General features: G+C 42.6%; 1 protein-coding gene across 1 annotated transcript in view; it reads left to right on the top strand.

Moving 5' to 3' along the window:
• Positions 1–26386, top strand: part of si:dkey-237i9.1 (SEC14-like protein 1) — a 90419-nt gene that overhangs the window by 29333 nt on the left and 34700 nt on the right. Inside the window, exons 3-5 of the mRNA XM_034187416.1 lie at positions 2759–2908; positions 3200–3331; positions 7177–7305. Coding sequence (XP_034043307.1) covers positions 2759–2908; positions 3200–3331; positions 7177–7305 — 411 coding nt within the window. The remainder of the gene's footprint in view (positions 1–2758; positions 2909–3199; positions 3332–7176; positions 7306–26386) is intronic.

Genomic DNA, 26386 nt, shown 5'->3' with positions numbered 1-26386 from the left:
AGTCAGCTATCCTACAAACAATCAACAAGAATTACAACTGTAATTAATAGCACGTTTGGGCGGAGATTGTTACCTCTTTGATAGGGCGATATCTCGGCAATGAGGTGGAGATGCCGTCCTGCTGATATACCTCCCTGTTGATTGGAATCAGCTGTCTCAGGTGATGGGTGACAGCTGTCACCCTGGCTGCTTCTGTGAGGCGGCAGCGCCCTCCGGTGCCTGGAGCCCGCACTCCAGGCAGGGTGCCCTCTGGTGGTGGTGGGCCAGCAGTACCTCCTCTTCAGCGGCCCACACAACACCAGCACTGGAATCCATATAAAAATGAAAATGATCAACATGATAAACAGTGCCATTATACAACTCAATGCATATGTTAGATAAATAACACTTTCTTGATTATACTACATAATAATTAATACAAATCCCGCTTTTGCGGGATTGTTGGTCTCGAGCACGATCCGTGGCCACAGCGCTGACTGCAAAGAAAGTGCTGCTCGCCTTTTTCTCCAGATTTCGAGCCTGGAGCCAGAGCAGCGCTGAGCTTAACTTTATGTGGTGTGATCGTTTTAGACAATGGAATTGATAATTACAACTGTAGTGTTGTCATTCCCTTCGCCCGTGCTGCAATCAGGTTGTGTCGTCTCCATTCGTTTGTTACAATAAAATAAATAAAGAAATACATTTTTAAAATAAAGAAATCTGAAAAATTAGGAGTGTCTTATTAATTGAGCGAGCAAATATCCACGTCAAGAATTATTGACGTGAAAAGAGAATACAGTGGTCCCTCGCTATAACACGGTTCACCTTTCGTGGCCTCGCCGTTTCGCGGATTTCTTTAGTCCAATTTTGCATGCCTTTTTTTTACAGTACATTGTGGTCTGCATGTCTGTTTATAAGAATCTTCTCGCCCCATATGAAAAAAGAGCGCCAACAACTACTCTTAACTGTGTTTGTCACTCGGAAAAAGACACCTGCAACGAGGTTTGATTGGAAAAAGACGCGACAGTGGTGCAGCGCCAGGACGAAGAGGTGCGGTCAGAGGAACTGTGAAATACTGGTCAGTCACTATTAATAATTTCTTATGTGTCCAACCTCGTAGGTTGATCGTTAAAATTAAATTTGTTAGTTCTAAAAGCCATCATAATTATTTATAGCAAAAACATTCTATTTTTATTTGGCAAACAAATGTTTGGGCCTGAAAGCAGTTTGGTCTTATTTTTCTACTAAGGTTTGAACTTTGAGAGTGTTTACACATGAGAGAAAAGTGAGAAAATGTTCATGCCTGATTGAGAAAAGTGTATAAAGTGGATTTACAGGGTTTTTACAGCTGTAAAACGACTATAATAATTGTAAAAAATAAGGCTGACTACGTCGCAGACTTCGCTTTTTGCGGACTATTTTTAGATTGTAACTCCCGCGATAAACGAGGGACCACTGTAACACTTTTTTGATTATACTACAAAACAATTAATACGACAGCCGCTTTTGACACTCTATTGGCACGCGTGATTGGTGAAGTTCTTTTTCTTTGCCGTCTTCCTGGCTTCCATGTCGTAAAATGAGGATGTGTCTGAAGCGGAGTCTGAATATTTATGGGCGTGTTTATTATAATTACAATTGTTTTCACCCGCCGCATTTATCAAGGTCACGTCAGGCGTACGCCGGAAATGGGCAGGTGCGCACTGCTTGATACTTGTCACAGCAACTTTGGTGTATTTCAGATTTACTCCGTAAATTTACGCCACAAGTGCGCAACTTTGATACATGAGGCCCAGTGTACGTTCAAAAAAAAAAAAAAACACGTCGGACTCGTGTTTCTGGAAGCAAAACGTAAACAGAAGCTTTTTTTCCCCCAAACTTTATTTACATTGCTTATTTTTACAAAAACTCTTGATGGGAGACACCAAAGTTTAAAAAAATAAATACAAGACTTTACATGAGTTGAAGATTAAGGGGGAAAATGAAACAGAAGCTGCTCTCCCAAAGAGATGATCACTGTTTATGCTCTCTCCGGTGTTTGCACATGCGCAGTGCGAGAGGTTGGGGTAAATCAGCTCGTAGACGCTTGTAGCGCTGCTTCAACAGCATGATACTCTCACGAGGGCCGACCAGAATATCAAACAGGTTTGATTTTCATCCAACCATACGATTGCCGATCAGGAGGTGGTTGTGAGAGGTTAAACGCAGCTCATTACTCCATGTATACTACACGAAGCAGGACACACAATTAAGCTGAATCTCGGCGCGATCCAAAAAATTCTCGTACGAGTGAAAAATTGGCTGAAAGAGGGCCAAAACTTGCACAGTGTAAGCCCAGCTTTAGCTGAAGTGGGAAGTTTTAAACAATGGTCAGCTAAAAGAGCTTTTGTTTGTAATCACTCTTGAGTTCTTCATAAAGTTATTAAATTTTCACCTTTTCTATATCTTCAGTCTACTGTAGTTCAGTGCTTCTTTTTGGCCTATGTCTAATTTTGTGCCAATGTTTTAGGCACATTGTTTCTTTGTAGGAGTACCCACCAACTCAGTAACACAAGAACAGTGGCAGATGGTCACATAATAATAAAATGGTTATTATTTTTCAGCATGACTCAGTTTTGTACTGTATGATGCTATGCAGGACCCAGTATAGCCATGTGTTTTACCACCTCTGTGGACATGAAATATTATCTTGCCGAAATAAAACTTTTAACTGAAAATAACGTATGTTTTCTCAGCTTTATAAGTGTTCTGACAAATCTCTACGTCTCCCCCCTTTCAGGCCTACGAGCGCCGGTTCCCCACATGCCACCTTATTCCCATGTTTGTCGCGAGCGATGTGATGAACGAAGAGAGCAGCGAGGATGGATCCACTCACAAAATAGAGCGGCGCTGTGCACTGGATGTGGATGCTCCACGCCTTCTTAAACGGGTATGCACATGTGGGATAATGATTGTATTTTACAGTGTGAGAACATTCATCCTTTGCTATAATTGATCTTCAAATTTTATTTCTTTTTCTTGGGTTGTCAATTTTTTATTACCAGGTAACCTTTTTTAAGTGCAACTCAGTGCATGCTTTTTATTTCTCTGCTTATTTAGGCTTCATTCAGCATAAATAGGTGTGTGTGTGTGTGTGTGTGTGTGTGTGTGTGTGTGTGTGTGTGTGTGTGTGTGTGTGTGTGTGTGTGTGTGTGTGTGTGTGTGTGTGTGTGATTTACAGATTGCAGGCGTGGATTATGTCTACTTCATCCAGAAAAACACGATTAACCGAAAGGAGAGGACGCTGCACATCGAGTCTCATAATGAGACGTTCTCCAATAGGGTGATCATCCTTGAGACTTGCTGCTATTCGGTTAGTAGCAAAGAGCAATGTGCCTTTTAATGTCAGCTACGTTCCAAAGGAAGCTTATCGTACATGGATATATTTTTTAAATTCACATAGGAAGGAGTTAAAATCAAACCCCGACCTTGACAGTTTTTGTGACCCAAAACTGCATTTACATAATCAAAGGCAAATATGCAAACACACTCCTTCAGTAAATTGAGTGTTCAGCTCCTGAATAGTAAGATGTTTGCAGCTGCCCATATTCATGTTTGTGTCTCCCCTAATCTCATCCTTTCACAAAAAGCAATCTGCTCGCACTGGGCGTTGTGCCAGCTGTCTCAGCCCTTTTGTAGTGAATAATTATCTGGTCACCTTACATCTACTTGAAGTCTAAAATTCCCATCTGAAACCAACAGGGATGCAAAGAATAACATTCACCAGGGGTGTTCAGTTAGAATTGATATTTCCAGTTTGAGATAATAACCCATCCAAGGTTCCCAAACATAATAATGTCAAACCTGATTTAGTTACATATCTGCTGAAGTAGTTTCGTAGTTGTTTTTCTGAATTATCAGCTCTTTAATTTGGGATTTTTTTTTTTCGTGCATTGTTATGTGTAATTTTTGTTGTTGCCATTTCTTCTTCTTTTTTGCACTTTGATTCCTGGAAAAGTTCCATATAAACACTTCCAATTTATTAATGTGTGTAATTTTTCAGTGTATAGATCACACTAGAGTATAAATCGCATGATCTTCCAAACTATAGTAAATAAACCGTGAGTTATACCATATGGCCAGAGAATATTTGGCACATGACCAAGATGTTAGCGACGACTTTCCCTCCCAGTGTGATTGGTACGAGTCATCTGAGTCTCTCGCAGTAACCGTTTGTTTTGACACAGAGTTGTACCAGCAGTTCCCAAGGATCTTCTGGAGAGACCAAGTACTGAAGATGTCCACGTACTGGTTTAAGACATTTTTTGTGTCATATCCTTTGTATGTGTGTGTGTCCAGCCTGGAGAGTTGAACATGCGAAACCAGCCTGATTGAACTCACCTACAGAACACAGTTCTGTGCATTACATGGCTCACTGTGACTTCAGATCCACGAATGGATGTTCCCTGAGTTAATAAGGTCAACGACTTCGTATTAGCCTTGAGCCAACTGCAATACTGAATTTAGGTGCAAGGCCACACAAGAGTTCTCATTATGTGAGTTAGCGCAGTATGTTAACAGATAAGGAAAGGGATGAACAGCTCAATTCAGCCGAGATAATGGACTTGATTAAGGATAAAACATTCAGCTTACTGCAGTAGAACTACTGGTATAATGGCTTCTGATAAGTACGTAAGCATTCAATTTGACTTGCTAGTCGGGTTTCCATTACCCTCCAAATGGCGCAAATTGATGTAATGAATTGAAACTATGCTTATGGAAACAAGTATTTTTCAAACTCTCAAATATTGCAGAAATGTTTTATGATGGAATGAGGTGGTTTTTCAGATGATTGGAAAACACTTATTTTGAAATGCACCAATGGAAGTACTTCTTTCATTAGTACTGGTCACATTATGTACAGAATGTCACATGACATTTTAAAATCTTAGTCTTAGTCTTGGTCAGCTTTATTGTCATTTCTACAATACATCACAGACATATTGAGAACTGAAATACCTGATCTCTGGACTCCCTGACCTCACAAAAGAAGGTATTAAAGAAATATAATAACAAAGTATAAGTATAAGTATCAAGTGTAGAAATGTAATAACAAAGTATAAGTATAAGTATCAAGTGTAGAAATGTAATAACAAAGTATAAGTATAAGTATCAAGTGTAGAAATATAATAACAAAGTATAAGTATCAAGTGTAGAATTGTAAACAAACAAATACTTGTAGTGCAAAGTGGTAGGACAACATTCAGCAGTAATGGATATGTGCAAATTCCATGACCAGAGCAAGAATATATACAGTTGTTGATCATTGTGCAGAGAGTATTGTATGTATAAAGTGCAATATCTTCACAGCAGCTTAGGTTAGGGAGGTTAGGGAATAGACGGGAGTGGAAAGTGAAACAGTCCAGTTTGTGTTTATGTGTGAGTGGAGGGCAACAGGGGGAAAGGGGGCAAAGCAGGGAGGGAGTTGAGTGACCTGACAGCCTGGTGGAAAAAGCTGTCTCTCAGCCGGCTGGTCTTGGCCTGGAGACTGCACAGTCTCCTCCCCGACGGCAGCAGGCTGAAGAGACTATGTAATGGTCTATGTAATGTAACTATGTAATGTAATGTAAAATGCACAAAGTTGTACGTGTGTATGGAATAAGCATGGTGAAGCCTGTTAAACGATATAAAAGATGACATTACAGCAATATTGGATTAAAAAAATGGCAAAAAAAAAAGAAACGGCACTATTTAGTGGGAATTAATGTGCCATCACCATATCTGTAGGATTTACAGTTCTCGTGAGAGCCTTGCTAGAATGACAGTTATCATGACAACACAGAAATCAGCAGTCGCTTGCCATTAGTTAACAGAAACGCTGTCATTTTGCCCTTCTGCTTTGTTGACATTCTGAAAACATCGTTAAACCTTTGCACAACTCTGTAATGAAAACCCAGATATTGACCAGTTTGATGCTCCTGTAACAGGAATCAAAATTATTTCAATTTCAATTCAATTCAGTTTCAATTGAATTAGCTTATAATGCGCCAAGTCACAGCAAAAGCCGTCTCAAGGCGCCTTCCATGAAACAATTCAACATAAAATTTAAATAAATAATTAAAAATTAATTTTAAAAAATTCAAATACATAATTAAAAACAGAAGTAAAAGAATAAAACAGATTAAAAAATAAAAAATATTCATAAGAAAGAGAATAAAAATGGGTTTTCAGTCTTGACTTAAAAATGTCCACGGACTCTGACTGCCTCACAGTCGCAGGAAGGCTTGCAGCAGGTTTACTCACACGGCACAGACTGAGAGGAACACATGGTTAAATTAAAGCACGATCCTCCCGCTCTCCCTCCCCTTAGTCTCACTGGTCCATGCTCCACCTGTTCCTTCTCTTTCTTCAGTCAGTGTCAGTAATTTTCGATCACTGTCACCCGGCACAAGCCCATCCATCAGGTTTGGAGCTACACTTTTTGGCCAGTTCTCTGGGTTCAGCCGTCCCTTTCAGGCCAGCTCCTTGTTTCTTGCGCAGGGCCTGGTGGTTAGTCTCTGCTAGCTGGACTTGAAGTCCTTGTGTGTTTTGGATCATGCTGTCTTCCATGTTGTGAAGTGTCTCTTATTTTTGTAACATGTCTCTCAAACACTCGTCTTCTACCAGATTGAAGACTACCAGACTGATGTGAAGACCTATATTTTTGTGCCTAAGCTGGTCCTGCCGCAGCTGTAGACAGTCGGTCATCCTCATCCAAACAGTGCTGACCTCACTTCCATCATGTGGATATAACGCCCTATAAAAAGATTTATAAAGGAAACATGAACAATAATTAAACTTTTTTTTTAAATTCAGCTATAACCCCTGCTGTTCTGCAGAATATGCTGATCATTAAATAGAAGACAATTGTGCTACATTTTGTCCTAAGGTGACAGTCTAATTAATGTAACCGCACACTGGCATTAAGCCCTTGTGTGTTTGTGAGTTGTGCTTTTCTGCGTCAAACTGTTTGTGTGTAAACGGCTGGCAGATTTTGATGTGGACAGGCTGACACGTACTCCCACTCATAGTGCACAGCGTGAAAATTGCTCTGTGTGCGTCATCAACTTCTGACACCGGGTGTGGGGTTGCTATAGAAACATGGCCATCTTTTTCCTGAATGTGTGTACAGTATATAGAGAATTTTTTGTTTGTTTGTTTCTGTGTGTATGTGTACAGGTCCACCCAGACAATGAGGACTGGACATGTTTTGAGCAGACTGCCAGCCTGGACATCAAGTCCTTCTTTGGCTTTGAGAGCACAGTGGAAAAGATTGCCATGAAGCAGTATGCCAGCAGTATAAAAAAGGTATGTATGTGGTATTACACAAAATCACACACTGAAATTCCTGCAGTATTTTAAACACTCCAGCATTTGTCCAACAGACGTGCACACATTTTTTCCTGTATGTGTGTACGCGCAGATGCATGGACAACTTCAAGACAAAAGAACAGCATATTTTCCAACTACTCATCGCTTCCTTCTCACATTCAGCATAATGCGGGCTTTATGCATGAACTGACTCGATGTGTTCTGTGCAACAAACAGGCTCGGTGTTCAAAAAGTTGCTGAATCATGAGTCATTTTTTGCTGTAACAGTATAATTGGGCTTTAAATGCAGGATTGGACAGAATCACTGCAGTGGGTGTTGATGCCTTGTTAGAATTGTACATTCCATCTTTCAGTTCATGCAAGTATTCTTACCATTGTACTCATTGTCATTTGTGTCATATGAAATGCATGTACAGTACTTACAGTAGTGTTCAGAATAATAGTAGTGCTATGTGACTAAAAAGATTAATCCAGGTTTTGAGTACATTTCTTATTGTACATGGGAAACAAGGTACCAGTAGATTGAGTAGATTCTCACAATCGAACAAGACCAAGCATTCATGATATGCACACTCTTAAGGCTATGAAATTGGGCTATTAGTAAAAAAAAAAAAAAAGTAGAAAAGGGGGTGTTCACAATAATAGTAGCATCTGCTGTTGATGCTACAAATTCAAAACTATTATGTTCAAGCTGCTTTTTTTAGCAATCCTGTGAATTACTAAACTAGTATTTAGTTGTATAACCACAGTTTTTCATGATTTCTTCACATCTGCGAGGCATTAATTTTGTTGGTTGGAACCAAGATTTTGCTTGGTTCCTAGTGTGCTTGGGGTCATTGTCTTGTTGAAACACCCATTTCAAGGGCATGTCCTCTTCAGCATAAGGCAACATGTCCTCTTCAAGTATTTTGACATATCCAAACTGATCCATGATACCTGGTATGCGATATATAGGCCCAACACCATAGTAGGAGAAACATGCCCATATCATGATGCTGCACCACCATGCTTCACTGTCTTCACTGTGAACTGTGGCTTGAATTCAGAGTTTGGGGGTCGTCTCACAAACTGTCTGCAGCCCTTGGACCCAAAAACAACAATTTTACTCTCATCAGTCCACAAAATATTCCTCCATTTCTCTTTAGGCCAGTTGATGTGTTCTTTGGCAAATTGTAACCTCTTCTGCACGTCTTTTTATTTAACAGAGGGACTTTGCGGGGGATTCTTGCAAATAAATTAGCTTCACACAGGCGTCTTCTAACTGTCACAGCACTTACAGGTAACTCCAAACTGTCCTTTGATCATCCTGGAGCTGATCAATGGTGAGCCTTTGCCATTCTGGTTATTCTTCTATCCATTTTGATGGTTGTTTTCCATTTTCTTCCATGCGTCTCTGTTTTTTTTTTTTTTTTTTTCCATTTTAAAGCATTGGAGATCATTGTAGATGAACAGCCTATAATTTTTTGCACCTGCGTATAAGTTTTCCCCTCTCCAATTAACTTTTTAATCAAACTACGCTGTTCTTCTGAACAATGTCTTGAATGTCCCATTTTCCTCAGGCTTTCAAAGAGAAAAGCATGTTCAACAGGTGCTGGGCTTCATCCTTAAATAGGGGACACCTGATTCACACCTGTTTGTTCCACAAAACTGACGAACTCACTGACTGAATGCCACACTACTATTATTGTGAACACCCCCTTTTCTACTTTTTTTACTCATAGCCCAAAGAGTGTGCATATCATGAATGCTTGGTCTTGTTGGATTTGTGAGAATCTACTGAATCTACTGGTACCCTTGTTTCAAATGTAACAATAAGAAATATGCTCAAAACCTGGATTAATCTTTTTAGTTCACATAGCACTACTATTATTCTGAACACTACTGTAAGTAATGCAAAAAGCAAGATACAATATGCATCATGGCTTCATCTTTCCAAGTCCAGAATGCCACACCTCGACATTTCCTCTTTTCTGATTTACTTATAGTGTTACTAAAACAGTCTGTGACAGTTCTGTGCATTCATGACCTCTTCTGCTGGTGTTGGGAAAACGTCCATTTGACTTGTTGTCATAATTGTCGCTTCCAGGGAAAGGAGATCATTGAGTTCTACCTGAAGGAACTTGAAGATGAGGGCATTACTCACGTGCCACGCTGGACTCCTTCTTCTGTTCCCTTTACTCCCAGCCAGCCAACCAGCCTCCCCATCAGCCCGGCTAACCTTCCCAAAACTCTCAGTCACTCCGGCCATTTCTATCCCGCTGCCTGCCAGTGTCAAGGACAGCGCCATTCAGGATGTCAAGCAGGAGAACAGCGTGCTTCTGGCAGATAGTTTAGGAGACTTGCTGGCTGGGACACCTGAAGGTCTGTACCCGCACACGGTGCCTGTTCTTCAGTATGTTTCTAGTAAAACAAAGTAGCAAATGAGAAAGAAAAAAAAAAAGAAAGGAAAAAAAAAACCCTACAATAAGAGTAAAATTGGAAGAGTAAGTACAGAGCACACACCTTTGCCAACTGAATAATCACCTTCAACAACTGACAGAGAAGATTAGTTAGATTTAGTTTCAGTTACAGTTATGCTTGACATAATGATTACCTTTGGGTGTTATATTTGTTTGGTACAGACAAACTGGATGCAGGATTATATCAAACGTTACCTTGGAGACCTCACCCCCTTGCAGGAGAGCTGTCTAATCAGACTTCGCAAATGGCTGCAGGAAACACACAAAGGTAAAGGTAATATTACTGTTTGTAATATTGACATAAAACTGTTCATTTTGAGGTACGTCATCCAAAAGTACTTTCAAACTTCCTCTGCCTGTAAATGTTAAATTTATTTTGAATTGCATGGCTGTTGACGGTGTGTTTGGGGAAACTGGTAACTAGCTTTACATTTTTACATTGCTCTATTACATTATTAACATATGAACTTCCCTCTAATGTCATCTGCTTATAATCTAGATCCCAAAGGATGAGCACATCCTGCGCTTCTTACGTGCCAGGGACTTCAACATAGATAAGGCTCGGGAGACCCCTGTGCCAATCACTGACCTGGAGGAAGCAGCACCAGGTGGACTACCTGTTGGAGACTGGACCGCACCACAGGTCCTCCAGGACTACTACACCGGGGGCTGGCACCACCACGATAGAGGTAGGCTCAGATGAACAGGAACAGACGTGCCACTGCTCATATGATTAATGCAAACCACCTGACAGCTGGACCCTACTGTTCTGTGAGCTGGAGGAAGGACTTGGTTCTCCAGTTACTTGCACGCTCAAATTACACACACCAAACACACGATCTAGCGTGTTTCAAGCAAGCCAAAGCCATTTTAGCAATGCGAGTGAATTAAACATGAGGATAAGTTTTTGTTCCTCTTTGTTTGCACAAATAGTTCATGCACTGTGGTCTGTGAAGTGGATCCCTTATTTAATGCAGGGCGTGTTTGTCGGATCATTTAAACAGTATCCTAAATGCTCTTCTGTTTTCTTTTTTCCTCTCTCCACAGTGCAGTTAATCTTGTGTTTTTACTTTACAGTGGTCCCTCATTTATCGCGGGAGTTACGTTCTAAAAATAACCCGCAATAAGCAAAATCCGCGAAGTAGTCAGCGTTATTTTTTACAATTATTATAGACGTTTTAAGGCTGTAAAACCCCTCACTACACACTTTATACTTTACACGCTTTATATTCAAACCACTCCCCTCGGGCAGGAGGCTACGGTCCATCCGGACCAGAACCTCCCGCCATAAGAACAGTTTCTTCCCCTCTGCCGTTAGACTCATGAACACCTCATAACTCAGTCACCTTAAGCTTAACTCTGTCACTTTCTCATTTTATCACGGGTCACTTTAGACAATGTACTTTGGTTTTTAATTGCACTCCTCCCACTGCACTGTTTTTTCTGTTTTTCTGTTGCACACAGCCTTTCATATTTCATATTTCTTTTTTTTTATCTTATATTTTATCTTATTTTGACACATATGTTATATTTTTATCTTAGCATTTTATCTCTTCTTAATGTTGCACCATTGTACCGAAGCAAATTCCTAGTCTGTGAATCCTATTCACTGGCAATGGCAATAAACTTATTCTGATTCTGATTATACACTTTTCTCAACAGGCATTAACATATTCTCACTTTTCTCTCGTGTGTAAACACTCTCAAAGTTCAGAAATAAAAATAGAATGTTTTCCTACAAATAATTATGATGGCTTTTAGAAGTAACAAATTTAATTTTAGCGATCAACCTACGAGGTTGGACACATAAGAAATTATTAATAGTGACTGACCAGTATTTCACAGGTCCTCTGATCGTGCCTCTTCATCCTGTCGCCGCGCCGCTGTTGTGCCTTTTTCCACTGAGTCACACCTCGGTGCAGGTGTCTTTTTCTGAGTGAAGAACACAGTTATGGGTAGTTGTTGGTGCTCTTTTTTTTCTGGGTGAGACATTCTTATAAACAGACACGCAGAACACAATGCGCGTGCTCTCCCTTCGCGGTGCCGCGACTGCCTGCTTGATGAGGACGCAGAACACAATGCGCTGTAAAAAAAAAAGCATGCAAAATTGGACTAAAAAAAAATCCGCGAAACTGCAAGACCACGTTATAGCGAGGGACCACTGTATATGCATAGTCACCTATTGTGACCTACAGCATAGAGAGTCAACGGAGCAACCTGTCGTTTAAACGGTACAGCCTTGGAAAAGTGTATAACGTGTTCAGTGATGGCATTTTTTTTTTCTTGTAGACGGTCGTCCGTTATTACATCTTGAGACTGGGCCACATGGACACCAAAGGACTTGTTCGTGCTCTTGGAGAAGAGTCTCTTCTCAGACATGTATGTACCACAGTCTCAATGCATGTAAGGCTTGTGCGCCTGTGTGTGGAATGTTCTGACAGGTGCCTTTTAGTATATCGGAAAGTGCACCATGAGTATGTAAAGAACGTGACTTCTTACTTTGTTATCACGTCGTACTCTCTGTCAAGCACTGGTTATGTGTTAATCAAATGTTTGAAATGTGTTCACAGTTACTCCTTTATGCTGCTGCTGAGTACATGTTTGATTTTTAGGTGCTGTCTATATACGAAGAAGGCTTGAGGCGCTGCGAAGAGAACACAAAGGTGTTTGGTCGACCTATCAGGTAACGCTACATGACAGATCAGTACTAGTTCCTCTCTCATATAGTAGTAACTATATGAGAGCTAAAGAACTATATGTTTAATTTTATATAGCATGCCTTTTATATGCTCATGCCATACAGCTGCTAATTAGCTAACCATAATGAAGCCAAGTTGGAATTAGTTACTTTGGTACACAATGGTGAATTCTGTGATAAAGCTTTTTTTTTTTTTACTACATTCATAAAAGGGTTTTTTGGTTGTTTGTTTGTTTGTTTGGTTTTTTTTTTTTGCATCAAATTTGTAAAGACAGAACTCTCTGTGAACACAGTAGCAGTATTGTGAGATAGCCAAAATACCCATGTTTCTGGATCTGGAGATGTTTTTTGATGCCTTCAGTTTTCTTGAGGAATTGCAAGTGACTGAAAATGATAAGTAAGGAGAAAGTGACTTGGGTTGATGCAGGTGCAACAGCTCTGTTATGCAGAGCAGGTAACTCAGTGGGATAGGAGTTGGGGTACCAGTACGTAGTAGGGCTGCAACAAACGATTATTTGGATCATCAATGAATCTGATGGGGTTTCGTCACGATTCATCGGAATTAGCGGGGAATTTTTAAAAATGTGCCAGGGAAACAATTTTTCTCTCCCTTCCTCACTTTATTTAACAACAGAACATTATTTGAAAACTTAAAATACTTGAAAATCAACAAATCGTCAAATGTCCCTTGGCTGTTGAAATATAAAATAATAAAGAATAAATCAGTTTATAATAAAGAACAAAAATAATTATTTCAAATGCAATGCTTTATCAAAGTGCTGAGTTGCCATAAAACAACATTGAAACATATAAATGTTATAAAATATATGGTGAAAAACGAGGTATTTTTGTTGCTGCAATTAGCATAACCAGTTAACCATAAAATCTAAATAAAAAATGTAGCCTGACTCATTATATGTGCAACATTCTCTGTATAACTTGTAAATTATGTGGTCATTTCACAATGACACACGTGACTCATGTCTCTTTCTCTAAAATTGTATTGTAGCATTATTAGTTATTATTACTATTATTATTGTTTGCTATTATTATTATTATTAATATATAAATAAATAAATATTAGAATTTGTAATACATTTGACTCTTTTACGACAACAAACGCTGAGCCATTAATTATTATACAGAAAACAAATGCACAAACATGCTGAAATGCCAGCAACTTAATGCTAACTTTAACATTGAAAATGCCATAGACATAGGCATTAGCATAAAATACGAGGTCTATTAGAAAAGTATCCGACCTTAATATTTTTTCAAAAACCATATGGATTTGAATCACGTGTGATTACATCAGACATGCTTGAACCCTCGTGGGCATGCGAGAGTTTTTTCACGCCTGTCGGTTACGTCATTCGCGTGTGGGCAGGCTTTGAGTGAGGAGTCGTCCACCCCGCTCGTCGATTTTTTTCATTGTTTAGGAATGGCTCAGAGACTGTTGCTTTGTTTGATAAAATTTTTTCAAAACTGTAAGGCACAACTGAGTGGACACCATTCAATAAATTCAGCTGGTTTTCGGTAAAAATTTTAACGGCTGATGAGAGATTTTGGTCTGGTAGTCAATCAATCAATCAACTTTTTTTCTTATATAGCGCCAAATCACAACAAACAGTTGCCCCAAGGCGCTCCATATTGTAAGGCAAGGCCATACAATAATTATGAAAACCCCAACGGTCAAACGACCCCTATGAGCAAGCCTTGGCCACAGTGGGAAGGAAAAACTCCCTTTTAAACAGGAAGAAAGCAACCTCCAGCAGAACCAGGCTCAGGGAGGGGGCAGTCTTCTGCTGAGACTGGTTGGGGCTGAGGGAAAGAACCAGGAAAAAGACATGCCGTGAAGGGGGGCAGAGATCGATCACTAATGATTAAATGCAGAGTGATGCATACGGAGCAAAAAGAGAAAGAAACGGTTGCATCATGGGAACCCCCCCACAGTCCTACGTCTAAAGCAGCATAACCAAGGGATGGTCCAGGGTCACCCGATCCAGCCCTAACTATAAGCCTTAGTGAAAAGGAAAGTTTTAAGCCTAATCTTAAAAGTAGAGAGGGTATCTGTCTCCCTGATCTGAATTGGGAGCTGGTTCCACAGGAGAGGAGCCTGAAAGCTGAAGGCTCTGCCTCCCATTCTACTCTTACAAACCCTAGGAACTACAAGTAAGCCCGCAGTCTGAGAGCGAAGCGCTCTAATGGGGTAATATGTACTACGAGGTCCCTAAGATAAGATGGGACCTGATTATTCAAAACCTTATAAGTAAGAAGAAAAATTTTTAATTCTATTCTAGAATTAACAGGGAAGCCAATGAAGAGAGGCCAACACGGGTGAGATATGCTCTCTCCTGCTAGTCCCCGTCAGTACTCTAGCTGCAGCATTCTGAACCAACTGAAGGCTTTTTTAGGGAACTTTTAGGACAACCTGATAATAATGAATTACAATAGTCCAGCCTAGAGGAAATAAGTGCATGAATTAGTTTTTCAGCATCACTCTGAGACAAGACCTTTCTGATTTTAGAGATATTGCGTAAATGCAAAAGGCAGTCCTACATATTTGTTTAATATGCGCTTTGAATGACATATCCTGATCAAAAATGACTCCAAGATTTCTCACAGTATTACTAGAGATCAGGGAAATGCCATCCAGAGTAACGATCTGGTTAGACACCATGCTTCTAAGATTTGTGGGGCCAAGTACAATAACTTCAGTTTTATCTGAGTTTAAAAGCAGGAAATTAGAGGTCATCCATGTCTTTATGTCTGTAAGACAATCCTGCAGTTTAGCTAATTGGTGTGTATCCTCTGGCTTCATGGATAGATAAAGCTGGGTATCATCTGCGTAACAATGAAAATTTAAGCAATACCGTCTAATAATACTGCCTAAGGGAAGCATGTATAAAGTGAATAAAATGGTCCTAGCACAGAACCTTGTGGAACTCCATAATTAACTTTAGTCTGTGAAGAAGATTCCCCATTTACATGAACAAATTGTAATCTATTAGACAAATATGATTCAAACCACCGCAGCGCAGTGCCTTTAATACCTATGACATGCTCTAATCTCTGTAATAAAATTTTATGGTCAACAGTATCAAAAGCAGCACTGAGGTCCAACAGAACAAGCACAGAGATAAGTCCACTGTCCGAAGCCATAAGAAGATCATTTGTAACCTTCACTAATGCTGTTTCTGTATTATGATGAATTCTAAAACCCTGACTGAACTCTTCAAATAGACCATTCCTCTGTAGTAGTGTCGCTTTAAGGACGGTCCACGGCGCCTGACGGCGATCTGCGCTTTGAGGCGATCTGCGCTTTGAGGCGGCAGCGTCTCGCCGTTTCAAGTTGAAACTTCCACATTTCAGGCTCTGTTGACGCAGTAGTCGTCAGAGAACAGAGAACTTTCAGAAGAAGTCGGCATGAGGAGTTTATTCGGACATTCCATTGTTAATGGTCATTTGTAATGAAAGAACGTGCGGGCAGAGTCGCATGTCGGGCTGGACCCGACCGCGGGGGGGGTCGCGGCAGGAAAAACACCTCCGTTGGAAATCTTAACGGGCAGTTGGAACATGCCCAAGCTGTTAAACAATTTCTCAGTTACTCACTTGTTGAAAGCCATTAAAAGCCGCCTGAATTCTACAATGGTTTTCAACACGGAGGTGTTTTTCCTGTCGCGGCGCACACAGATTTGCCGAGTCGTCACGGAAACGACTCGGCGAATTTGCGCGTACGTCTTTCATTAAAAAATGTCCTTAAACAGTGGAATGTCCGCATAAATTCCTCATGCCGGCCTCTTCTGAATCTTCTCTGTTCTCTCACGATGTCCTGGGTGAATTAAGCCTTAAATTAGGATGTTTTAAGCTCGAACAGGCCGACGACAGCGCCTGGAAGCGCTGCAGGACGTCCCGCTCCGTGGGGACGAAAAAACAACATTGAAACATATAAATGTTATAAATATATGGTGAAAAACGAGGTATTTTTGTTGCTGCAATTAGCATAACCAGTTAACCATAAAATCTAAATAAAAATGTAGCCTGACTCATTATATGTGCAACATTCTCTGTATAACTTGTAAATTATGTGGTCATTTCACAATGACACACGTGACTCATGTCTCTTTCTCTAAAATTGTATTGTAGCATTATTAGTTATTATACTATTATTATTGTTGCTATTATTATTATTAATATAAATAAATAATATTAGAATTTGTAATACATTTGACTCTTTTACGACAACAAACGCTGAGCCATTAATTATTATACAGAAAACAAATGCACAAACATGCTGAAATGCCAGCAACTTAATGCTAACTTTAACATTGAAAATGCCATAGACATAGGCATTAGCATAAAATACGAGGTCTATTAGAAAAGTATCCGACCTTAATATTTTTTCAAAAACCATATGGATTTGAATCACGTGTGATTACATCAGACATGCTTGAACCCTCGTGGGCATGCGAGAGTTTTTTCACGCCTGTCGGTTACGTCATTCGCGTGTGGGCAGGCTTTGAGTGAGGAGTCGTCCACCGCTCGTCGATTTTTTTCGTTGTTTAGGAATGGCTCAGAGACTGTTGCTTTGTTTGATAAAATTTTTTCAAAACTGTAAGGCACAACTGAGTGGACACCATTCAATAAATTCAGCTGGTTTTCGGTAAAAATTTTAACGGCTGATGAGAGATTTTGGTCTGGTAGTCAATCAATCAATCAACTTTTTTCTTATATAGCGCCAAATCACAACAAACAGTTGCCCCAAGGCGCTCCATATTGTAAGGCAAGGCCATACAATAATTATGAAAAACCCCAACGGTCAAAACGACCCCCTATGAGCAAGCACTTGGCCACAGTGGGAAGGAAAAACTCCCTTTTAACAGGAAGAAACCTCCAGCAGAACCAGGCTCAGGGAGGGCCAGTCTTCTGCTGAGACTGGTTGGGGCTGAGGGAAAGAACCAGGAAAAAGACATGCCGTGAAGGGGGGCAGAGATCGATCACTAATGATTAAATGCAGAGTGATGCATACGGAGCAAAAAGAGAAAGAAACAGTGCATCATGGGAACCCCCCACAGTCTACGTCTAAAGCAGCATAACCAAGGGATGGTCCAGGGTCACCCGATCCAGCCCTAACTATAAGCCTTAGCGAAAAGGAAAGTTTTAAGCCTAATCTTAAAAGTAGAGAGGGTATCTGTCTCCCTGATCTGAATTGGGAGCTGGTTCCACAGGAGAGGAGCCTGAAAGCTGAAGGCTCTGCCTCCCATTCTACTCTTACAAACCCTAGGAACTACAAGTAAGCCCGCAGTCTGAGAGCGAAGCGCTCTAATGGGGTAATATGGTACTACGAGGTCCCTAAGATAAGATGGGACCTGATTATTCAAAACCTTATAAGTAAGAAGAAGAATTTTAAATTCTATTCTAGAATTAACAGGAAGCCAATGAAGAGAGGCCAACACGGGTGAGATATGCTCTCTCCTGCTAGTCCCCGTCAGTACTCTAGCTGCAGCATTCTGAACCAACTGAAGGCTTTTTAGGGAACTTTTAGGACAACCTGATAATAATGAATTACAATAGTCCAGCCTAGAGGAAATAAGTGCATAAATTAGTTTTTCAGCATCACTCTGAGACAAGACCTTTCTGATTTTAGAGATATTGCGTAAATGCAAAAAGGTAGTCCTACATATTTGTTTAATATGCGCTTTGAATGACATATCCTGATCAAAAATGACTCCAAGATTTCTCACAGTATTACTAGAGATCAGGGAAATGCCATCCAGAGTAACGATCTGGTTAGACACCATGCTTCTAAGATTTGTGGGGCCAAGTACAATAACTTCAGTTTTATCTGAGTTTAAAAGCAGGAAATTAGAGGTCATCCATGTCTTTATGTCTGTAGGACAATCCTGCAGTTTAGCTAATTGGTGTGTATCCTCTGGCTTCATGGATAGATAAAGCTGGGTATCATCTGCGTAACAATGAAAATTGCAATACCGTCTAATAATACTGCCTAAGGGAAGCATGTATAAAGTGAATAAAATTGGTCCTAGCACAGAACCTTGTGGAACTCCATAATTAACTTTAGTCTGTGAAGAAGATTCCCCATTTACATGAACAAACTGTAATCTATTAGACAAATATGATTCAAACCACCGCAGCGCAGTGCCTTTAATACCTATGACATGCTCTAATCTCTGTAATAAAATTTTATGGTCAACAGTATCAAAAGCAGCACTGAGTTCCAACAGAACAAGCACAGAGATAAGTCCACTGTCCGAAGCCATAAGAAGATCATTTGTAACCTTCACTAATGCTGTTTCTGTACTATGATGAATTCTAAAACCTGACTGAAACTCTTCAAATAGACCATTCCTCTGTAGTAGTATCGCTTTAAGGACGGTCCACGGCGCCTGACGGCGATCTGCGCTTTGAGGCGGCAGCGTCTCGCCGTTTCAAGTTGAAAACTTCCACATTTCAGGCTCTGTTGACGCAGTAAGTCGTCAGAGAACAGAGAACTTTCAGAAGAAGTCGGCATGAGGAGTTTATTCGGACATTCCATTGTTAACGGTCATTTTGTAATGAAAGAACGTGCGGGCAGAGTCGCATGTCGGGCTGGACCCGACCGCGGGGGGTCGCGGCAGGAAAAACACCTCCGTTGGAAATCTTAACGGGCAAGTTGGAACATGCCCAAGCTGTTAAACAATTTCTCAGTTACTCACTTGTTGAAAGCCATTAAAAGCCGCCTGAATTCTACAAATGGTTTTCAACACGGAGGTGTTTTTCCTGTCGCGGCGCACACAGATTTGCCGAGTCGTCAGGGAAACGACTCGCGAATTTGCGCGTACGTCTTTCATTAAAAAAATGTCCTTAAACAGTGGAATGTCCGCATAAATTCCTCATGCCGGCCTCTTCTGAATCTTCTCTGTTCTCTCACGATGTCCTGGGTGAATTAAGCCTTAAATTAGGATGTTTTAAGCTCGAAACAGGCCGACGACAGCGCCTGGAAGCGCTGCAGGACGTCCCGCTCCGTGGGAAGTCCTTACACCGACAGAAACACCCCATAATCTCTCATCAGCCATTAAACTTTTCACAGAAAACCATCTTAATTTCTCGAATAGTGTCCACTCGGATATTCCTCACAGGTCCAGAAAAATTTTGATAAAGCAACGCGCGCCGTCTCGAGCAGCGTGTGAAACAAAGGAATTCAGCCGAGAGGGCGGGACCACATCTCACTCAAGGCCTGCCCACAGGGAAATGACGTCACCGACACGCGTGAAAAAACTCACGCATGCGCACGAGGGTTCAAGCATGATTGGTGTAATCGCATGTCATTCAAATCCATATAGTTAAAAAAAAAAAATAAAAGGGTCGGTTTATTATCTAAGAGACCTCGTACATCTATCAACTGTTTCAGAAGACCATAACAGGTCAGTTTAACATAAAAAAGGTAAATATTCCTCACAGACATATGCTCTTTGGGGTTTTAGTGAGGAAAAATTAAGATAAAGCAAAATAAAACAAATGAAACCAACGAAGCAGCAGCTCGAAGCACTTCTTCATTCTTACCAAAGCTCGGTTGATTATATGGAAGAAACGAAACATTTGCGGTAAAACAAAGTTATTTAGCAACTAATCAATGACTAAATAAGTTGACAACTATTTTAATAATCAATTTTAATCGATTAACTCAATTCGTTGTTTCAGCTCTAATACGTAGACCGTCTGTGTCCTTGGACAAGACATTCTATTAGCACTATCTCGGTCCACCCAGCTGTAAATGGATACCGACCTTACCTAAGTACGTTTGCTGCATCAGACTGGCATCCCATCCAGGGGAAGTCCGACTAGTCTCTCAAATGCTTCACACAAAAGAACCCAGGGATAAGCACCAGCCCTACTGGGCCTCAAGGCCTATTCAGTTCTTATTACTTCTCTTCTGTAACTGAGATATCAGTGCTTTCTAAAATGAGGTCAGTTTATAAATACAATCGCCATTGCTTAGATCAGTGATTCTCAACCGGGGTGCCGCGGCACCCTAGGGTGCCGTGATCGATCGTCAGGGGTGCCGTGGGTATTTTTCATATTCGCGATTATTTTTCATATTTGCGATTACCGTGAATTATTTATTTTATCCATAAAGCATAAAACGACTCAGAATCTGATGTCAAACGTGCTGCAGCCTCGCTCTCGTCTTAAGGCGGGACAATAACAAGGAGGCTGACAGCCGATTAAAACAGTGCCGTCTCCTTCAAAAGCCGTCTAAAATGCGGAGCTGTTGGTGTGTGTCAGTGCCTGTGTGTGTGCGCGCGTGCGGAGTTAACAGGCTGCAGACTGCGAGGGAGGGGGTGGGTGAGGGAGATTCCTGAATGCAGGTTCAGTGCACAGCGAGCGCGGAGCAGAGAGAGGATTTTAACCCAAGTGAACGTTAACAAAACGGAAACATGAAGCTGCCTTTACTTCTCTCTGAACTTTCTCTAAAGGTGTGATTCTGCCGTTACCGTCCTGTTCACACCATGTGCGCGTCGTATGCTGAATTTATGAGATCATGAGATGAAATAAATGGTCAAACATATTTAAAAAATGAGAATATGAAGCTGAGCCACAAAAAAAAAAAAAACCAATGTTCAGACGCACAGATCACAAAAAGCAGGTGAGAACTCTGAACTTTAACAGCTGTTATTTTCCAAAGGTATTTATTTGTTCAATCTTGAGCTTAATGCAGTGTTTAAGCACAAAACGTGACTGATGAGGAGAAACAATTTCAGAAATGCAACAGAAACAACCACAAATCAGAAAAAGTTGGGACTGTATGTAAAATGAAGATAAAAATAAAAATGTTGCACCATTCCCAGTTTCTCCACTCACAGAAGCCAAACGTTCTTACAGAGTTGTGTAATTATACTACAATAGTAGAATATAAAGAAGGGAAAAAAAGAAAAAAAATAGACAATATATTCGTCAATCGCAATTATTTGTCTGACAATTAATCGTCTCCAGAAATTCGTAATCGTGACAGCCCTACTTGAGATCAGAGCGCAAAATGCTTGAGGATTTTCGAAATGCGGTGTTTTCTGTATCGATTTTCTATTGCGATAATTGGGTTCTGCGCAAAACCAGAGGTAATAGCATTATAATATTATTTTGGTTGGTGGTGTGCCGCAGGATTTTGTAAATACAAAAAGGGTGCCGCGGCTCAAAAAAGGTTGAAAATCACTGGCTTAGATAACATTGTATTATGATGACGTCAGGTTCCCGTAATTATCATCATCCTTAATAAAATTTTAGTTTGAGGTGTTTTCTCACTCAGAAAACCTCTCTCTAATCATACATTCTTTTGGTGGATTCAGACACTATTCAGCACCTGGTGTGTTGGTACCAAGTGCTGTATCCTGAAGAACCAGTTCTCAGTTAGAGTTATTTGTTGACACCTGAGGGAGTGCTCTTTATTTATTTTAAACATATATTTATTCAGTGACATTGTGCTGAGAGCGATGCTGTCTTTTCCAGGCCGCACCCTGTTGACACACAAAAATTTCTGCTTTAAATATATATCCTTCTTTCAGATAAAGTGACATGCAAAAGAACATACTGAACCCAGTGTATTTTCGAACGGGTAACTAGAACATCGTTCAGCTTCAGTGTTGAGTTGTTTTGGTAATTTCTGCACCTCAAATGTATTTTACAACCCTATTGCAGCAGCGGTGACTTGGCTGTTTTGTATTGTTTTTCAAAGCAGCTCAAAGTCATATTGGTTGTTTAACGCTCCACAGAACACAGCCTCTTTATCTGCAGAACCCAGCCGACCTCCAAGTCCTTCCAAACAGCACTCAGTCTTTGATTGCACTGTCACCTTCCCCCTATAATCTGCCTCTGCTTCTCTAGTCTTTTTATTTATTCATTTTAATCTCTTTCACCTATTTGCTCATTCAGTCATAGCAAATGTCATTCATTCATTCATCCCCTGGTAACCTGAGTGTTGGGGTACAATTTGAGAAATGGCGACAGAAAAATACATAATACATGCACACTATAATAAATCAGTTTGCAGTCATTAATGTCAGACAGGTTGGTGTGGCTTTAATCGTCTGATGTTCTAACGAACCTGCCTGTTAGCAACCATGCCAGTCAAATTCAAAATGTTGCATTGTGGCGATAATAAAAAGAAGACGTGCATAATGCTGTTGTGGCCTCGGGGTGCTAACAATAAATTGATATTGAGCCCTTTGTAACAAAAAATTGAAGTGTAAATATTTCACTTTGAGCTGTTCTGTGGTGTGACTAAAGATGGACACTGTACGATATTTTCAATCGTTGTACTCTGCTCCAACTCAAACTGTACAACAAAACCGCAGGGTGTAAAAGTTCAGAGTGCACGATTTATGTTCTCACACTATACGGCCCGATTATCTGATGCTGTCTGACTACTCCCATTGGGCCTCATGTATCAACGTTGCATACGGCGATATTTGAGTGTGTATGGGGTGTACGCCAAAATGGCTGCGCTACTTGGCATTTATCAATGTGGTCTTTGGCGTACGGTGCGCTGAAAATATACACCAGGTCGAGAGGTGGCGTAAATTATACACCAAAATGAACCAGCTGTTGTGAAAGTGTTGGAACACGGACCCACAACAGGGGGCGCAAATGAACGGACAATGGAGGAGTCAAATAACACTGTTTTTACTGTTGTGAAACAGGCACAACAAACACAGCCGATTACAATATTGAAATTGAGTCCAATTACAACGGTGTCGTGTGGGCAGGCTCGACGATAGGAGACGTCTGTCCAAGTCGAACCGGAACCAACCCGATTTCCTCTGCCACCGAACCCCGGGAATACTGGAGCCGCCAAGTCCCGAACTCCCAGGTGGCCACTGCCTCCGCTCGTCGGATCCGGTACTGCTGGCAAGGAACAGAAACAGTCAGGTGTGGGTGCGGCTGCACCCAGCAACACGGAGGGTGGAGATTCCACCTCCACCTCTCGTCAACAACAATAAAGGAATGTAGGAAGGTGAGTACTTATCCAAGAGTTGTCCAGTAGTCAACTATCCTACAAACAATCAACAAGAATTACAACTGTAATTAATAGCACGTTTGGGCGGAGATTGTTACCTCTTTGATAGGGCGATATCTCGGCAATGAGGTGGAGATGCCGTCCTGCTGATATACCTCCCTGTTGATTGGAATCAGCTGTCTCAGGTGATGGGTGACAGCTGTCACGCTGGCTGCTTCTGTGAGGCGGCAGCGCCCTCCGGTGCCTGGAGCCCACACTCCAGGCAGGGCGCCCTCTGGTGGTGGTGGGCCAGCAGTACCTCCTCTTCAGCGGCCCACACAACAGGACCCCCCCCCCTCAACGGGCGCCTCCTGGAGCACGACCAGGCTTGTCCGGGTGGCGCCGGTAGAAGTCGGCCAGGAGGGCCGGGTCCAGGATGAAGCTCCTCTTCACCCAGGAGCGTTCTTCGGGCCGTACCCCTCCCAGTCCACCAGATACTGAAAACCCCGGCCCATCCGTCGGACGTCGAGGAGCCGGCGCACAGTCCAAGCCGGCTCGCCGTCGATGATCCGGGCAGGAGGTGGTGCCGGACCCGGAGTGCAGAGGGGTGAGGTGTGATGAGGTTTGATCCTGGAGACGTGGAACACTGGATGAAGCCGCAGTGAGGCCGGAAGCTGAAGCCTCACTGCGGCGGGGATTGATGACCTTGAGAATCTTGTACGGACCAATGTATCGTTCTTGTAGTTTTGGGGAGTCCACTTGTAGGGGAATGTCCTTGGTGGACAACCACACTTCCTGCCCAGGACAATACGTGGGAGCCGGGGTCCGCCGCCGGTCTGCATGGTTCTTCGCCCTCGTCCGGGCCTTCAACAAAGTAGAACGGGCGGCACGCACACCCGACGGCACGTAGTAGGTGGGCCTGGACCGAGGGCACACCGACCTCTCCCTCAACCACCGGAAACAACGGGGGCTGATACCCCAAGCACACCTCAAAAGGGGAGAGGGGTGGCTGATGATACTTGACTGTTGTGGGTGTACTCGATCCAGGCCAGGTGGGTACTCCAGGCCGTCGGGTGCGCGGCTGTCACACAACGTAGGGTCTGCTCCATCTCTTGGTTGGCCCGTTCTGCTTGCCCATTGTCTGTGGGTGATACCCGACGAGAGACTGACCGTGGCCCCCAGTTCCCGGCAGAAGCTCCTCCAAACGTTGTGAGAGAACTGGGGCCGCGATCAGAAGACGATTCTGATGGTATACCATGCAGACGGACGACGTGGGGTGGACTAGGAGTCCCTGTCTCCTGGGCCGTTGGTAGCTTTGGGAGGGCCACGAAGTGGGCCGCCTTGGAAATCGGTCCACTATCGTGAGAATGACGGTGTTTCCCTGGGACGGCGGAAGACCCTGACAAAATCCAGGCCGATGGGACCGGGCGATGGCACGGGCAGCGGCTGTAGCAAACCCGAGGTCTTGCGGTGTGTCAGCTTGCCCCTGGCGCTGTGGTACAGGCCTGGATTAACCCCGTCGGCCTCCAGGGACGCCCACCAGAAGTTCGCCGGACGACTGCCACGGTTCTTCGCACCCCAGGATGACAGGAGAGCTAGAACCGTGACAGAAGTCCAGGACTGCAGCCCTAGCTTCTGGTGGGACGTAGAGTTTGTTCTTCGGTCCGGTTCCGGGTCCGGGTCTCGTGTCAGGGCCTCCCGGACGGTCTTCTCCACTCCCAGGTGAGGCGGCCACGATAGTGACTCCGGGATGATGGGATCCGGGGGATCCGACGACTCCGTCTGACTTCATCTTCATGTACCCGGGACAAAGCATCCATCTTGATTTTTGGTCCGGGACGGTAGGTGATCCGGAAGTCAAAACGGCCGAAGAACAGTGACCAGCGGGCTGCCTGGGATTCAGCCGCTTGGCGGTCCTGATATACTCCAGGTTCCGGTGGTCAGTGAAAACCGTGAATGACACGGACATTCCCTCCAACAGATGTCTCCACTCCTCAAGAGCCTCTTTCACTGCAAGGAGCTCTCGATTGCCGACGTCATAGTTCCGTTCGGCTGGGGTCAACCTGCGGGAAAAAATAGGCACACGGGTGAAGGACCTTATCGGTCTTCCCGCTCGGGACAGCACGGCCTATCCCTGAGTCCGAGGCGTCCACTTCAACCAGTAACTGGCGACTAGGATCGGGCTGCACCAGAACGGGTGCAGACGAGAAGCGCCGTTTCAACTCCTTGAACGTGGCATCGCAACGATCCGACCAGGTGAAGGGAACTTTTGGTGAGGTCAGGGCTGTCAGGGGCTAACTACCTGACTATAGCCCTTAATGAACCTCCTGTAGAAATTAGCAAAGCCTAGGAACTGTTGCAACTTCCTACGGCTTGTGGGTTGGGGCCAGCCTCTCACCGCCGCAACCTTGGCCGGTATCAGGAGCGACGGAGTTGGAGGAGATGATGAACCCCAGGAAGGACAAAGACGTGCGGTGGAACTCACACTTCTCGCCTTCACAAACAGCCGGTTCTCCAACAACCGCTGCAGGACCTGACGTACATGCTTGACATGGGTCTCAGGGTCCGGAGGAGAAAAGATGAGTATATCGTCTAGGTATACGAAGACGAACCGGTGCAGGAAATCCCGCAAGACACGTTAACCAACGCTTGGAAAGTCGCGGGAGCGTTTGTGAGACCGAACGGCATGACCAGGTACTCAAAGTGACCTAATGGGGTGTTGAATGCCGTCTTCCACTCATCTCCCTTCCGGATCCGAACCAGGTGATACGCTTTCTAAGATCGAGCTTGGTGAAAATTCGGGCTCCATGCAGGGTGTGAACACCGAACCAACAGGGGCAACGGTGTATTGATTGCGAACCGTGATTTCGTTCAGTCCCCTATAATCAATGCATGGACGAAGTCCGCCGT

Source organism: Thalassophryne amazonica, chromosome 15, assembly GCF_902500255.1.
Source record: "Thalassophryne amazonica chromosome 15, fThaAma1.1, whole genome shotgun sequence".
Lineage (NCBI taxonomy): Eukaryota > Metazoa > Chordata > Actinopteri > Batrachoidiformes > Batrachoididae > Thalassophryne > Thalassophryne amazonica.
This window is presented reverse-complemented; position numbering and strand designations above follow the sequence as displayed.